This window comes from Styela clava, chromosome 2, assembly GCF_964204865.1.
Source record: "Styela clava chromosome 2, kaStyClav1.hap1.2, whole genome shotgun sequence".
In the NCBI taxonomy this organism is placed as follows: Eukaryota; Metazoa; Chordata; class Ascidiacea; order Stolidobranchia; family Styelidae; genus Styela; species Styela clava.
In genome coordinates, this window is record NC_135251.1 from 14,637,070 (window position 1) to 14,650,459 (window position 13,390).

Genomic DNA, 13,390 nt, shown 5'->3' on the forward strand with positions numbered 1-13,390 from the left:
ACATGATACAGATGTGAACTATGAAAACCATTATACCAGATTACCAGTATATTTCAAAAAGTGCATAAATTAAGTTTATATAAAAATATACTAGTGCATAAATGTGATAGAAAATAGTAACAAAAAAAGGTTGACTAGCAATCAGCACCGTAAAAGACGCAAATTGATAGAATTAACAACCAGTACTTCATAGTTATATGGACATTTGAATATAAAGGAAATTTGCCACTACTGTGGTGAATAAATATAGTATTTCTTAAACAGCTCCAAAGGCGAGCGAGCAAAATGCACAATCCAAATAGTCTTGTACACGTAAAATTCTGAAGCTTTTCCTGTTATGATGTTAAAGTAGGTGGTAAGATGTCAAATGCTAGCAGGTTGTTCATTTCATCATCTGGCTTTTCCATCACCCATTTTAAAAAATCTTCCTCGTCAAATTTATCTTGATTTTTTCGATCAATCTTGAATAAAAGTATATGCTAGTATGAAAATACTTGTTACAGTTTATAGGTTTTGCCCTGTGGTTTATGTAAACCTGGTCGTGGAACGATGATATGATTCACTTTTTGAAGATCATGCATTAGTTAGGCTGTATGTAAAACGTGACATAGTTCAAGCGCTATAAGTTCGGCATGGTTTTCTTAAATGAAGGAAACGTGGAAGCTTTGTATTTTATCATCTTTATATTTAACTGAGTGAACTAATAGGTTATGTAAACATACCTGTTTCACAGTGCTTTCAGCCAGTTCTCGCAATTGCGTTTGAGATACTCCTGGATATAGATGCCCAATAACTCGATTAAACAAATTTGCATCCACTGGTTGACCCCGATTCATCAGATAAAATATCACTAACAGAAAAAGCATGTTGTTGTGGATATGACCAAGAGCTTGATGGATGGCAGACACAAATGAACCACTGATCAATTGGTACTCACATGGTGTGTGTACCAGGTTAGGGCATAATTTTATTCCAATTTTCCCTATTTTAGTTCTATTGTGAGTTCTGGGACTGTCTTGTGTCAGCCATGTGAATATACCCAGTTGTGGGATTCAGCCGGTTCGCAACAGTTCTATAGAAACGTCTCACAGAATTTTATGAGATCAGTGAACCAGTTAGCATGACACTGTCAATGACTTTTGTGTCAGTTACCTCTATATTGGTACACACACTTCTGGAGCGTCAATCAATTACCCTACCCATATATAGGTAAGGAATCTGGAGAATGATCATGTGCAAGAGAATTGATGGAATACCTGCCCTTGCAGAGTGGTCCATTTAGCCACTGGACATCACCAAAGTCCCCATTTACTATTAACTGAACTAGTTGGTTATATCTTTCCTGGACTGGTAACCAGACAAGAAGCAATGGTTGATCATACGATTAGGATATCTCATCTCTTTTCCGTTGCATGAATGAATACAAGAAACAAATGTTTGATACAGTTTATTTTGATATAGCTGTCAAGATGTATGTTGGTTTTGTTTTGAGCTGTTCAAATTGGTCAATATACCTAGCGTCTCACCTTTTATTTTAGTTTCTGCTTGAGCTGCCTCAAACCAAACACAGGCATTTAGGAATACTTGGAATGTCACTACACCTCTCTCATTTCTAGGAAGCAGCTGTATAATCTGAAATGTTGATACAAATATAAAGCTGGTTAGTTTTTATGTGGGCATTAAAATCTCAAGGATTGCTTATGTGAACTTGCTATTTAAGAGAATAGCAGAGACTTTGTAAAAATTGTGCGCAAATTTAGATCATCCTTCACGTATACCTAACTAATTTTTTGGGGTTTTTTGTCAACAGTACCCACTTTCCGTGCTGGCTACAGCAACATTGAATATTTCCTCTATAACCACTGGGCACCTAGTTAATCCGGGCCATGCCAAATTTCATAAACAATAGCGAAATGGATAAATATGAGTCACAATGAAATGAAACGTCTATCTGGTCTTGGAAAACATTGTATTTTGGAAACAAAATACGGATTAAAAATGTTTTGTCAACATGTGATGATAAAAGCAGACATTTCAATACTGCATTAAAGACAGACACATCACTGAATACGCAATCAGAGTTGTAAGCTATCTGTTTTTATTAACTATATTCTATTTGTACTACGCATATGACAAACGAACCTGTTTTACAAATCGATTAGCTGATGAATGTATCTTTGCTTTTGGAGTGAGTGTGCCATTCCTGTCTGCTCCCATTTGCAAAAAACGATGCCAACATCTCTGAACCTGCAAAATAAAAAAAATTTAAGCTGGAAGATGGATAAAAATAAATTTGAAGTAAATTTAACATTCAAAGCCGAAAATATTTTGGAGTTCTAGCCTATTACAGTATAACTGGTATCGTATTGACAGGATGCTGGGATGTGAACAACCTTACTACCGTATGTTGTTTGCACTCTGGTATGACAGTCCTTGAACCGACACATACCGGTACCGGTATAGACTATCGCAGGTACAGAGGTAATGCTGCTGAACCTGAAGACCCTAGTCAGCTAGTGTATGCTCAGAGTTTACATAGCATTATTAACCAAATATGATTTAGCTATTGCTGTATTCAGGTATTGTTCAGCTGCTGAGTTTAAGTGTTTTTCCTGATGAAAGAAAATCACAGGTGAATGATTTTAAATCTGTTTGAATGTTTGTACACGACCCAGCTACAGAAATGATCAATACAATAATGCACATAAGAACACTCATGAGTGTTTCTGCGACTGGAAAGCTTTAAGGCATCGGTCAAATATTTTATAAATCACCTTCAATACAGGGACACCACAAGTGTTTACATGCGCTACTATCCACTCCGGACCTGATGGTTTGATAGCCGAAGAAACCAGTGAACTTTCTTCGGGTACAAATGCGCTGGAATACGCTCCCATTGCGACCTTCAGCAACAAGACAGGTATAATTCTAAACTACCACAAAGTCTGAAAATGCTATGTCATATATACTTTGGTCTTGCATAAAGTGTGAAATAAACAACAGCCGCTAGGTGACGCAGTAAAATTAATTAATTTTTGATTCGCCTTCCACTCCAAGCAAGGCACTTTGGTTTCTAAGTCTAACCCAGCGATTCTTAAACTGGGGGGCGCGAGATGCTCACAGGGGGGGGGGGGGGGGGGGGGCGAGAGGTCACGAGTTGAAAACGGATATTTACATGTAACGTCTCCTGAAACGGTCTCCGCGTTCGTTAAAAATACCAGCTTTTTCGTGTTATAATCAATTTTTCTGTCTCGTAATAACTACAAGAATTCAAAATGTCTCTCTATTTTAAATAATTTGTGTTCAAGGTAACTCGCGGTTGCGGCGACTCATGTCAAAATAAACTCATTACCGATCTAAAATACCACGTCAATCCGCGGACATATTAAAGTGTGAGCAACCGCCCGATTATATTTAGTTTTGATATATATTGCACTCATGCAAATTCGTTGTCGTCATTAGAAAGATATGGTATAATATGCCAGAAAGTATATTTAATTTAGTACAATTAAAATACATATAAAGTATATTAGTAGATGAAAAATACATATTCATCGACTCGAAATCCCCGCGACACGGCTCCTGAGTCAGTCCTCGAGATTACGCCAGTCGGTAAAAGAGTCGACTTTTTCAACGGATTTGTAATGGTTTTTCTGTTGAATGAAGAATTAAATCCATGACAGATATACTTATTTAAAATGGTTGCTTCATTCATTTAATTATGATAAATTAAATCTGCAATTGCGTTGATAAAATAAAAGCACCACTAATCCAAAATACCACTGTAATCCGCAACCATAATCATGTGTGGCAAAGTGCCCGATTACATTTTGTTTTGATTTGTATTCTTGCCAATTTTTACCAATATGAGCTGTCACTGCAACTCTTACTCTGCTCGATCGCAATGCTGTCACTCGTTTAATTTTGAGATATCACCGTTACAGAAATTCCTAAGTCTGCGATAAAATCCAACGGAGTAAATTTATTTCAAGTCGGTAGTTGGTGGTGGTTGGTACTACTGGTGTGCCGCAGACACAAGGAATTCATAGGATTTGCAATGTCTAAGAAAGTGTTTTTAATCTGTCGCGGTCCACCCCAAAACAGAACTCATAGTGTTTTCTGTTTTGTTTTTTTAGTATTTCATAATGCCGCTTTTACGATAAAAAAAATTTGATTGCGGGTCCACTTCTTTATTCTATCTTTAGCATTATAGCATAAATGGTTGTTAGATGAATGTGATGTTACCGTATATTGCTATTTCGTAGATTGTCTCAGAACTGCCAGTCACCCGTTCACCCTTCAGCTTGAAGATGCGTTAAAAATCTCTATATGTTTTTATTCGTAAATTTCCACAACACACAGAATACAAATCTTAAAACATTTATCCACACTCGCTTTGAATGGTTTACATCGTCTTCTCCCTATCGAAAGATATCGGAGTCGTATTTATACGTTGATCATAAATCCAATTAAATGCTGTAAACGTGAGCTCGTGATTCACGTTATAAACAGAAATTCCTATTATCTCAACAAGGGTAATTAGGTACATCGTACGGATGGGAACTTAGATATAATTATTTCAATCAGTGCCAAAGGTCTTGAGAATATAGATTTTAATTTGATAATGACTGGATGGAACCTGTTATGTTCTTAAACCTGGTGTATGGTGGCCCATCGTTGTCACGCGTAAAATTGAAAATAAAAATAAAAAATAAAATAAAAAACCGATAATAAAAAATTTTTTGTAAAAAAACATAAAAATAATTAAAAAAAAAATGAAAAAAAAAAAATTAAAATTAAAAAAAAATAAATAAATAAAAACGAAAAAAAAAAAAAAAAAATTAAAAAAAAAAAATTAAAAAAAAAAAATTAAATAAAAAGAAAATAAAAAGGTTGACAACGATGTTCCGCCTCGTGGCCCATCGTTGTCACGCGTTTTTATTTTTAGAAAATTTGCTTCTGCTTGGGACCAACGTTGTCAGGCATAATCCTACGCGCACAAATGTGTTCCCTGGGTTTCAAACTCACTACTGATTTTCTTGAGCAATATTCAATATGAAAATGTTCTATAAATTCTCCATGCTACAAGTTCAACAAGAAGTAATATATTTATAATAATGATAAGAGAATATAGAATTGAATACGAAAATTCGGAAAATTTGTTTTTACGTGTATAAAGGAAATTTAATTGGAGAATGCTGCTTAACTACTCAGTTGTCTGGACACTCGCGATGCCGGTACCGTACCGTCTTACCAAATACCGGTAGTCGGTTATAGTCGCTTTGCGTCTGACCGTACCGGTAGCCATACAATCACTCATCATCTCCCATTCTTTCACGAGTGATTGCATGGGTACCGGTACGGTCAGACGATACCGTACCGGCATCGCACGAGTGTCTGAGCAGTTAAGCAGCATTTTCCAATTAAATTACCTTCTACACGTAAAAACAAATTTTCGTATCCAATTCTATATTCTCTTATCCTTATTATAAATATATTGCTTGTGGTTGAACTTGTAGCATGGAGAATTTGTAGAACATTTTCATGTTGAGTTTATTGGATATTGGTCATGAAAATCAGTAGTGAGTTAGAAACCCAGGAAACACATTTGTGCGTGTAGGATTAAGTCTGACAACGTTGGTCCCAAGCAGCATCAAATTTTCTAAAAATAAAAACGCGTGACAACGATGGGCCACGAGGCGGACCATCGTTGTCAACCTTTTTATTTTCTTTTTATCCAATTTTTTTTTCAAATTTTTTTTTTTTTTTTTAATTTTTTTTTTTAATTTTAATTTTTTTTTTAATTTTTTTGTTTGTTTTATTTTTCAATTTTTTTTTTTTAATTTAAATTTTTTTTTATTTTATTTTTTTCAATTATTTTCATGTTTTTTCACAACTATTTTTTTATTTTCGCTTTTTCATTTTATTTTTTCATTTTTTTTTTAAATTTTACACGTGACAACGATGGGCCACCATACTGGTGTAATTTGATTCCTACGAAAGTCTTTGTTCGAATTTTGGGAAAAATTAACTTTGTTTTCATATTTTTAACATGAAATGGGGTACATTTGAGGGTTAGCTGCTATAGCATCTCGTCGCTGATGATTACATATATAATGAAAACTAACTCGTTTTTCTCAGAGGTGTCATGGTTTTTGCATTGCTCAATAGTGAGAATGTAAACAATTGATTGAAATTGTACGAGTATCATGTAAACGTTTAAGCAGAAAATACATTTAAGCATAGGTTTATTGCGTGTTTAGTTTTACTTAAAAATTAGTTTGACTTTACCAGGTATTGCAAACTGAGCGGAAAACGAGAATGTATGATGACCAACCACTCACTATTTGGCTTTATACATACGACAGTGAATGGCGAAGTTGTATTCCGAAGCATTTTATGCCTAAACAATCTGAGCAATGACGCTATGAGACCAACACTCATATAGCGTCATCTTAATATATAGCAACCTGCCCATCACGAAAGCATTTTTTCGAAGCAAAAAGAGGGGGGGGGGGCGAAGTTTGTAAAAATTTTCAATGGGGGGCGCGGCATACAAAGTTTAAGAGCCACTGAACCCGTGATGGGATTCAGAACTTTGCAAAACGGGTTCTCATTTCAAAACAAATTTCTGTAATTAGTAAGCCACGTTAACACAACACGGTTTACATAACTTCCAAACAGCGCCAGTCGCGCCGAAAGTTACCAGTTGCGGCGGCCGCACGACGTGACAAATAAAAGACGAGAGTGGATTACAATGAACACTCCATTGTTTCGATGCCAACATTTGGGTACATGTACTTCTGAATTTTCATTTCGTGGCCTTTTCTCGCAACATCCCGTATCTAATGACAACCAGAGATTTTCAAAAATTAATAAAACATTGCATCATAATTTTATTGGTTCAAAATAATTTATCCTCCTAACACTGAAAGATACGACCACACGACCTTAAACAGTGATTTCTCCAAGAATATAGGCCTATACAGAGACAAAATTAAACTGCGCATCATGGGTTGCTCAAATTTCCAATTCCTAGTTAAACTTGTTGTAACGATATCAGCCTTTGTGCAGCTTTTCGTGAATCTTGACCATTGTAAAGGAGATACTATTTGCAGAAAAGCATCGAATCTTGTTGTATATTGATCAGCCTGACACACTTGTGCACTCTGGCAGGCAAGGATCTTTGTTTGAACAACAAGATTGTGAGAAACAGATCTGTGTAGCTGTATCCTATCAAGGCATGACGAGGTGGCATCTCTCAGGTATCAGTTGACATGAGAGGGAAAGGCACAATCCCACAAACATTGCAAGAGAGCGCAAAAGTGAAATCACATGAAAAAGATACATGGAGTGGATTTGTGTGCTAACTGTCCTTATTCTCTTCTGTGGTCTTATTTTTCAAACAGGCAGCATTATAAACATGTTTATTGAAGCCTTCTCGGTTTCTTGCAATTTCAATCGCCAAAAACTGAATTCTCGTAACTGAAAAGAATGTAGAAATGATAGTATAACAAATATGCCACAATCTTTTGGCCAACTTTTCAAAAACAGCAAGAAAATTTGATTACAATTGCATGACAACATTTACTACATAAAATTCAATGTTATACATACCAAATATAGAGTTAACTGAATCATATATTCCGTTACAATCAAGACGAAGCATTGTTCCAAAGTTGAAGTCTTGAATCACTCCTTTAAATTCGGTGCAAAAATTCCGCCATTTCTGAAACATGATTCAAACAAATGCTTATAGACCTAGCAGTAAAAAGTTAAATCCTTTTGAGCTCACCCCAAAAATACCTTTTATGAAAATATTCGATCTTTTTAGGTGAATCCAGTCTGTTATGTTTGAGTTTATACAATTAAAAAGTAATTAAAGGATTTTCCAAACTTCCATACAGAAAATAAGTTTCATTCAATATTGATAATATTTAACATTGCAAGAGGCGTGATACTTCTTTAGCCGCAGGCGACTTCATTTCTTCTTCAGCAATTTTGTCTATTATAAAATCAGGAAAATGATCACGAAACTTCTTGTATATATCATCATCCTGTCTGCAAAGACGAAGATGTGATGGATCAACTGAAGTTATGAGCTGAAAAGATTTTGAATATTAACATTAACTCACAGTAAACACTATTCCAGGCGGCATAGTGATAAAAGCGTTGGACTTTGATGCAGGTGGAAGTCTCTGGTTTAAATCCCATGCCCCCACCCCAAATATCTGCATAGTGAATAGTGTACAAAGTCCAAGAATAATTAAATTAGTATTCTCGACCAAATTTTACTCATTACTTAAAAAGTAATAATACTTACATTGAAAAATACTTCTGCATGTTCATGTGCTTTGATTGCCCAAGCAAGCTCGATACTAGACTACAAATATAAAAATACATCCTGATTTACAAGTTAGCTGTGTAACTTAGCTGTGTAATAGCTTATTATTATGTGAATATCACAAAAAAGACATAGTCTCTCAGTGAAAAGATCTAAAAACCAATGATGTTATGGACTTGTTGGAGCAGTGTTTCTCAACCTTTTACCTATTGCGTACTACCACTGACAAAAAGCCTTCTTTTGGATGGGGAACAATGGCACAAGAAACGCGCTGAGGCAGTATTTTATGTGGCACTACATCCATTTTATACTTTTGTGCAGCAAATACATATATTAGGGAAGATAGAGAAAAAGCGTTGCCGGCATATTTTAGCCAACTCGAAAGTTGATTATGGCAAATTGGCAATAATTCAAAGTTGCCTGTGTACTACTTAAAAAGCTCCGCATCCCAGAGGTTGAAAACTACTGTGTTAGAGCAATCAAAATGCAAGTCAGTTAGTAAAACACTGTTAAAGAGAATTACCCTAAACTGTAGGTACTGTGCAACGTATAGCATATATGTAACAACAAAAATATATATATGAATACACACATTGAACTCAAATGGTAGAAAATTGAACTTTCAAGATGTATAGAAGTATTGCTACTAAAAGAGGTATAAATTAATTCCAGCTTACATCGTTAATATACTTGTCAGCAGGTTGAGATAAAGCATTCACTGCACTCAAAGCCTCAAAGGGATTCTGAAAAAGAAAATAAATGACATGAGCAACTAGGAATACATGTAGAATTGTCATTATCTATATCTGAAATTTAATCAGGCTGGAAATTATGATGTATTCAACCCCTAATTTGATTTCCATAAGGAATATATGTATTTGGTTAAACATTTTCATAAATTATAAAAACTTTTGTAATAATATTACTTGAATATATGAAAAATTGGTCATAATTCAGTTCACACTTGTGCAGCAAGAATAAAAAAAAATACACTTTGTCACATCACTGATACTGGGTACAACTGCCTGATAACCAGCAAAATTGCAATGGTTTTGGCGATTAGACCGGACTATGATGGCATCGCAAATTATGATTTTGAGTTCGAAGCCGATACCTCACCAAGGCCCCCGCCTCACCCAGCGTGTAATAAGTTGGTAAGACTATGCAGAATTGAAAAAGTAACATCATCAAAGTTATGAAATATATACGGTAATATTATATATCAGATAAGCTTATCAAGGTATTTGTAGAAACATTTTTTGCTACAAAATAGGAAATTTTGTAAAGAAACACTTACCGAACCGACATCTGCCATTTTAGAGATCTCTGTTATTTATAGTTCAATATATATTTATGTATACACACAGTATACAAGTCTAACACAAGGCTAGAAATATAGTACTAGAACTGAAAAAAAAAACGAGAAATAATGTCTCGATTATGAATGGCACAATATATTGAAATTAACGATTTCTCCAAATATCCGGTTCTTGTATGCGATGAAAGAAATTCATTTATTTAACATTCATTTATTTCCCACTTGCTGAATAGCAGCTGTCAGCTAATAAATTTTCGCAAACATTTATAGGTAGGTAAGTAACGCCTAATTGTGAATATCATTGAACAAAAAGAAAAAAAAAAACGTGACCAATTTTTAGAAAATCGAAATTTGGTTTTAAAACTTGTAGAATGTGGAACAGCTTCTGTAAATTGTATATTATGAAAAGTTATGTGGAATGGAAGTCATTAACGTAGGTCTGAAATATTGTGAAAATCACCTTTTCAAATTTTCTAACTTATAATATTTGTAATTTCACATCGTTTTTAAAGTATATTGCAACAATAATAGAAAATGTTATTTGACTTTTTAGGTACTACAGTTACATATTCAAAAAAATGAATAGTTTATCCATTGAAAGTGTGAGCAGCACAACCAACATGACAGACAAAATAGCAATTTGAAACAATTCTACTGTAGATAGAACCAATTTGGCACTTTTTTGCATTAATTTTTATACAGTCTCAGATGCTCTTTTTTGGTTACACAACACTGTATTGTCCTCCATAAAATGCATATTATTCTGATCATGACTCCATAACTTCAACTGGATCTTCCTTGCAATTTTTATTGTCTAGATATTGTTGGTATTGTGTTTTTGATCTTTTGAAAGACCTTATTTTATCTCTGATTTGTTTTGGTGTCAGTTGATATTGATTTTTTGAATCCCTTGCCATAGCTTTGTAATTTTCCCTATATTTATCCATCATATGGGTACAGAAAATGACATCTTCTGATGACACAAGAAATCGTTTTTCTTTTTCACCAAGAGCAGCTTCAACCTCCATACCTGGAATGAAGCATTACAGTATTAACTTCATGTTTTTGTTTTCACTGGGAAGTCATGACTATACATGATACAGAATGAGCACGAATATTGAGACAAACAGACCTTTGAGGCCTTGAAAATCGTTGATGAGTATGTGGAATTCAGTAAGATGATTTATTTTCTTAAATAAAAATACACAGACGCAAAAAGTATGTGAGTTTAACTCATGAAAAGTTTTGCAAAAATGCTGAAAAACAAAATTGAACTGAAACTAAAAAGGTTAAAGCATATGATTTTGCGGAATTAAGACTTGCAGAATTGTGATTAAAACCTACTTTCCCGAACTTTAGGAAGTTTCAAATCTTCTGTTGGTATCAGATTAATTGGAACTTCTGAGATGATTGCCGGAGAAGGGCGAGGAATCTTCACTGCTTTGTTTGTATCAAATGCAAGACCCATATCGCGCAAATTCTGTTGAACTGTTTTCTTTTTGTCCCAAACATCATTCATTTGTTTGCTGTAAAGAGTCAGAAATGATTTATTATAACTGGGTAAATCAAATATTTTTTAATGAATCAGATCTTTACTTCAATTCCAATTCAATAATATGAATTCCCATTCAGCCATTCAATAAAATTAATTAGGATTTGGATAGGATTTACATATTTATCCCGGGGGAGAGGAAAGCCGATAAGACGGCTTATCCATATGGCGAACCACGGCCTCTCGTCCGGTTACCATTCCAAGTCGGGTATGGGATTAGTTTTTACTGTATTGTTTGTTTTCGGAAGCATGGACTTGGTAGTGGAGGAAGCCGTAACCGACCAGCGGTTACGTGAAGGATAGTATAGGATTTACATATTTATCCCGGGGGAGAGGAAAGCCGATAAGACGGCTTATCCATATGGCGAACCACGGCCTCTCGTCCGGTTACCATTCCAAGTCGGGTATGGGATTAGTTTTTTACTGTATTTTTTTTTTTTCGGAAGCATGGACTTGGTGGTGGAGGAAGCCGTAACCGACCAGCGGTTACGTGAACCACCCAACGACGGCGAGGAGTCCAGCAATCCTCTCGCACATAACCATCCCTGCATGGGATTCGAACCTGCGAACCCACGCAGAGTAATTAGAGGTGCGGTGGCGAGCGTATTCCTAACGCTTAGCCCGTTGAGCCACACCGCCGCGCCACCCAGCTAACTTAGCCTAATTAAATTGGGAAGAAATTAGATTGTGCAAGTTCGCCCAATTCGGGATGTACAAGTAGTCATAGAAAAATAAAATAAATTCCAAATGGCTCAAGTTCCGATAAAAAAAACGAGAGTTCCAATATTTCAGTATTTAGAGAACTGACATACCGGTACCGGTACCGTAGCGCCCTAATATAGACATACCAATGAATAACCGGCTTTCTTTTCAGCTTCTTCCATGCTTTTTTCTTATCAATATCATAATTTCTTTTTTTTCCACTTCTTCTCCGCTTGTTTGACATACTGTATTGTATCTACGAAGGCTAGTTGCTACTTCCAGACTTCAGAACTTTCAGAGTTTGCTATAAAGATGTCAGACACCACGGTACGGAACGCGTGCGCACTGCGCAGATGTGAGGCATGAAGTAGGGGAATGATGACGCCGCCACGGAACTACCGTCAATGGGAGCACTTATAAGTTTCTTCAAGTATGAGTTTATTTAGAGGTTTATTTATCAATTGAAAAAGGAAATATTTACACGCATAAAGTACAGACTTAAAGTTATATGCAAATGCAGGAAAAGTAAAGTTGTAACTAGAAATTGTGCCCATTTGCCCTCACTCATACGCTATACGAGTGACAAAAAAACTCACAACAATCTTACTGAAGAGAAAGAATATTGTCATCAAGCATACACGAGCACTAGAAAATAAAATTCACGGGCGGAGCTTATTTGTTAACAAAAATTGTGAGCGCAAGTGGTGAAGATTAGTATAAACCATAAGAACGAAAAATATGTGACGGTGTATGTGCCGAAATACCAGCCAATTATAACAACAAACATAAAAACTCGAAAACTAGTTTCGGGCGTTGCTTCTTGTGTAGTAAAAACATTGCAGTTTCCACAAACTTTTATGGTATATATATATAATACCACTTTTCGGCCCATATGTACAATGACGAAGAGTATTCCAGTGATCATCGTGAGCAGGATCAGTTAGTCGATACCTGAAGGCTGACTCGATGGTGTACGAGCGTGATTTTCTTATTGGGAATTTCCAATATACTGGTACCCTAGTGCCTAGTCCATGTCGTTTCATTTACTCCTACTTATAAGCTATTAGTCAGATTTTACGTATTTTTTTTAACAAAATTTATGTATAAAATAACTCAAAGGTCATTTATTATGCAAGGTTATTTTTCTAGTTTTAATAATCAAAATGTAGTCCTGGAAAAAACACGGTAGGACTAAAATCAGCCCTGAGTACATGGTGGTAAGCGCTGGGAATACGCTTGTCATCGCACCTCTGGTTACCCCGCATTGGGTTTTCAGGTTCTAATCCCATGGGGAATGTAGTTCGCCATATGGTTAGGCCGCCATATCGACTTTCCTCTCCCCCGGGAGAAATATGTGAATCCTATCTTAAATGGCAGTTGATTGAATATTTTGTATAAAAGTTATGGAACTCGTGAACAACTTGTAAAGCGCAAACTCTTGAAAACACCCTCAAAATTGTGGCGTATCTGACCA

General features: G+C 35.5%; 3 protein-coding genes and 1 long non-coding RNA gene across 4 annotated transcripts; all 4 read right to left on the bottom strand.

The window, feature by feature from the left end:
* Positions 1-76: 76 nt before the first annotated feature.
* Positions 77-3,034, bottom strand: LOC120336927 (uncharacterized). Its single transcript, XM_039404723.2, has 5 exons — positions 2,775-3,034; positions 2,143-2,247; positions 1,527-1,632; positions 723-850; positions 77-461 (listed from the first exon to the last, which is right to left on the bottom strand). The coding sequence occupies exons 1-5, from the start codon at positions 2,895-2,897 to the stop codon at positions 336-338; spliced, it is 588 nt and encodes a 195-aa protein (XP_039260657.1). The 5' UTR covers positions 2,898-3,034; the 3' UTR covers positions 77-335.
* A 201-nt stretch (positions 3,035-3,235) lies between these two features.
* Positions 3,236-6,073, bottom strand: LOC144419849 (uncharacterized). Its single transcript, XR_013474315.1, has 3 exons — positions 5,979-6,073; positions 4,246-4,656; positions 3,236-3,653 (listed from the first exon to the last, which is right to left on the bottom strand). It is a non-coding gene; the product is annotated as an uncharacterized LOC144419849 (long non-coding RNA).
* Positions 6,074-6,876: 803 nt separating this feature from the next.
* On the bottom strand, positions 6,877-9,780 carry LOC120336408 (protein PBDC1-like). Its single transcript, XM_039404079.2, has 6 exons — positions 9,642-9,780; positions 9,022-9,087; positions 8,324-8,383; positions 7,962-8,102; positions 7,618-7,729; positions 6,877-7,485 (listed from the first exon to the last, which is right to left on the bottom strand). The coding sequence occupies exons 1-6, from the start codon at positions 9,657-9,659 to the stop codon at positions 7,367-7,369; spliced, it is 516 nt and encodes a 171-aa protein (XP_039260013.1). The 5' UTR covers positions 9,660-9,780; the 3' UTR covers positions 6,877-7,366.
* On the bottom strand, positions 9,752-12,290 carry LOC120336407 (nucleolar protein 16-like). The gene is made up of 3 exons (XM_039404078.2): positions 12,063-12,290; positions 11,007-11,188; positions 9,752-10,692 (listed from the first exon to the last, which is right to left on the bottom strand). Exons 1-3 carry the CDS (start codon positions 12,158-12,160, stop codon positions 10,430-10,432), a joined length of 543 nt encoding a protein of 180 aa, XP_039260012.1. The 5' UTR covers positions 12,161-12,290; the 3' UTR covers positions 9,752-10,429.
* Between the last annotated feature and the right edge of the window lie 1,100 nt (positions 12,291-13,390).

Bases quoted from the DNA above. Each gene is read 5' to 3' on its own strand.
- LOC120336927 (XM_039404723.2), bottom strand. From the start codon at position 2,897: ATGGGAGCGTATTCCAGCGCATTTGTACCCGAAGAAAGTTCACTGGTT. The intron at 851-1,526 runs GTGAGACGCTAG...TTTTTCTGTTAG, and splicing joins AGCAGAAACTAAAATAAAAG to TGATATTTTATCTGATGAAT. The intron at 462-722 runs GTATGTTTACAT...CTTTTATTCAAG, and splicing joins CTGAAAGCACTGTGAAACAG to ATTGATCGAAAAAATCAAGA.
- LOC120336408 (XM_039404079.2), bottom strand. The intron at 8,384-9,021 runs GTAAGCTGGAAT...TTATATTTGTAG, and splicing joins CTGACAAGTATATTAACGAT to TCTAGTATCGAGCTTGCTTG. The intron at 7,486-7,617 runs GTATGTATAACA...CATTCTTTTCAG, and splicing joins TTCAGTTAACTCTATATTTG to TTACGAGAATTCAGTTTTTG.
- LOC120336407 (XM_039404078.2), bottom strand. From the start codon at position 12,160: ATGTCAAACAAGCGGAGAAGAAGTGGAAAAAAAAGAAATTATGATATT. The intron at 11,189-12,062 runs GTATGTCTATAT...GACTCTTTACAG, and splicing joins AGAAAGCCGGTTATTCATTG to CAAACAAATGAATGATGTTT. The intron at 10,693-11,006 runs GTAGGTTTTAAT...GCTTCATTCCAG, and splicing joins ACTTCCTAAAGTTCGGGAAA to GTATGGAGGTTGAAGCTGCT.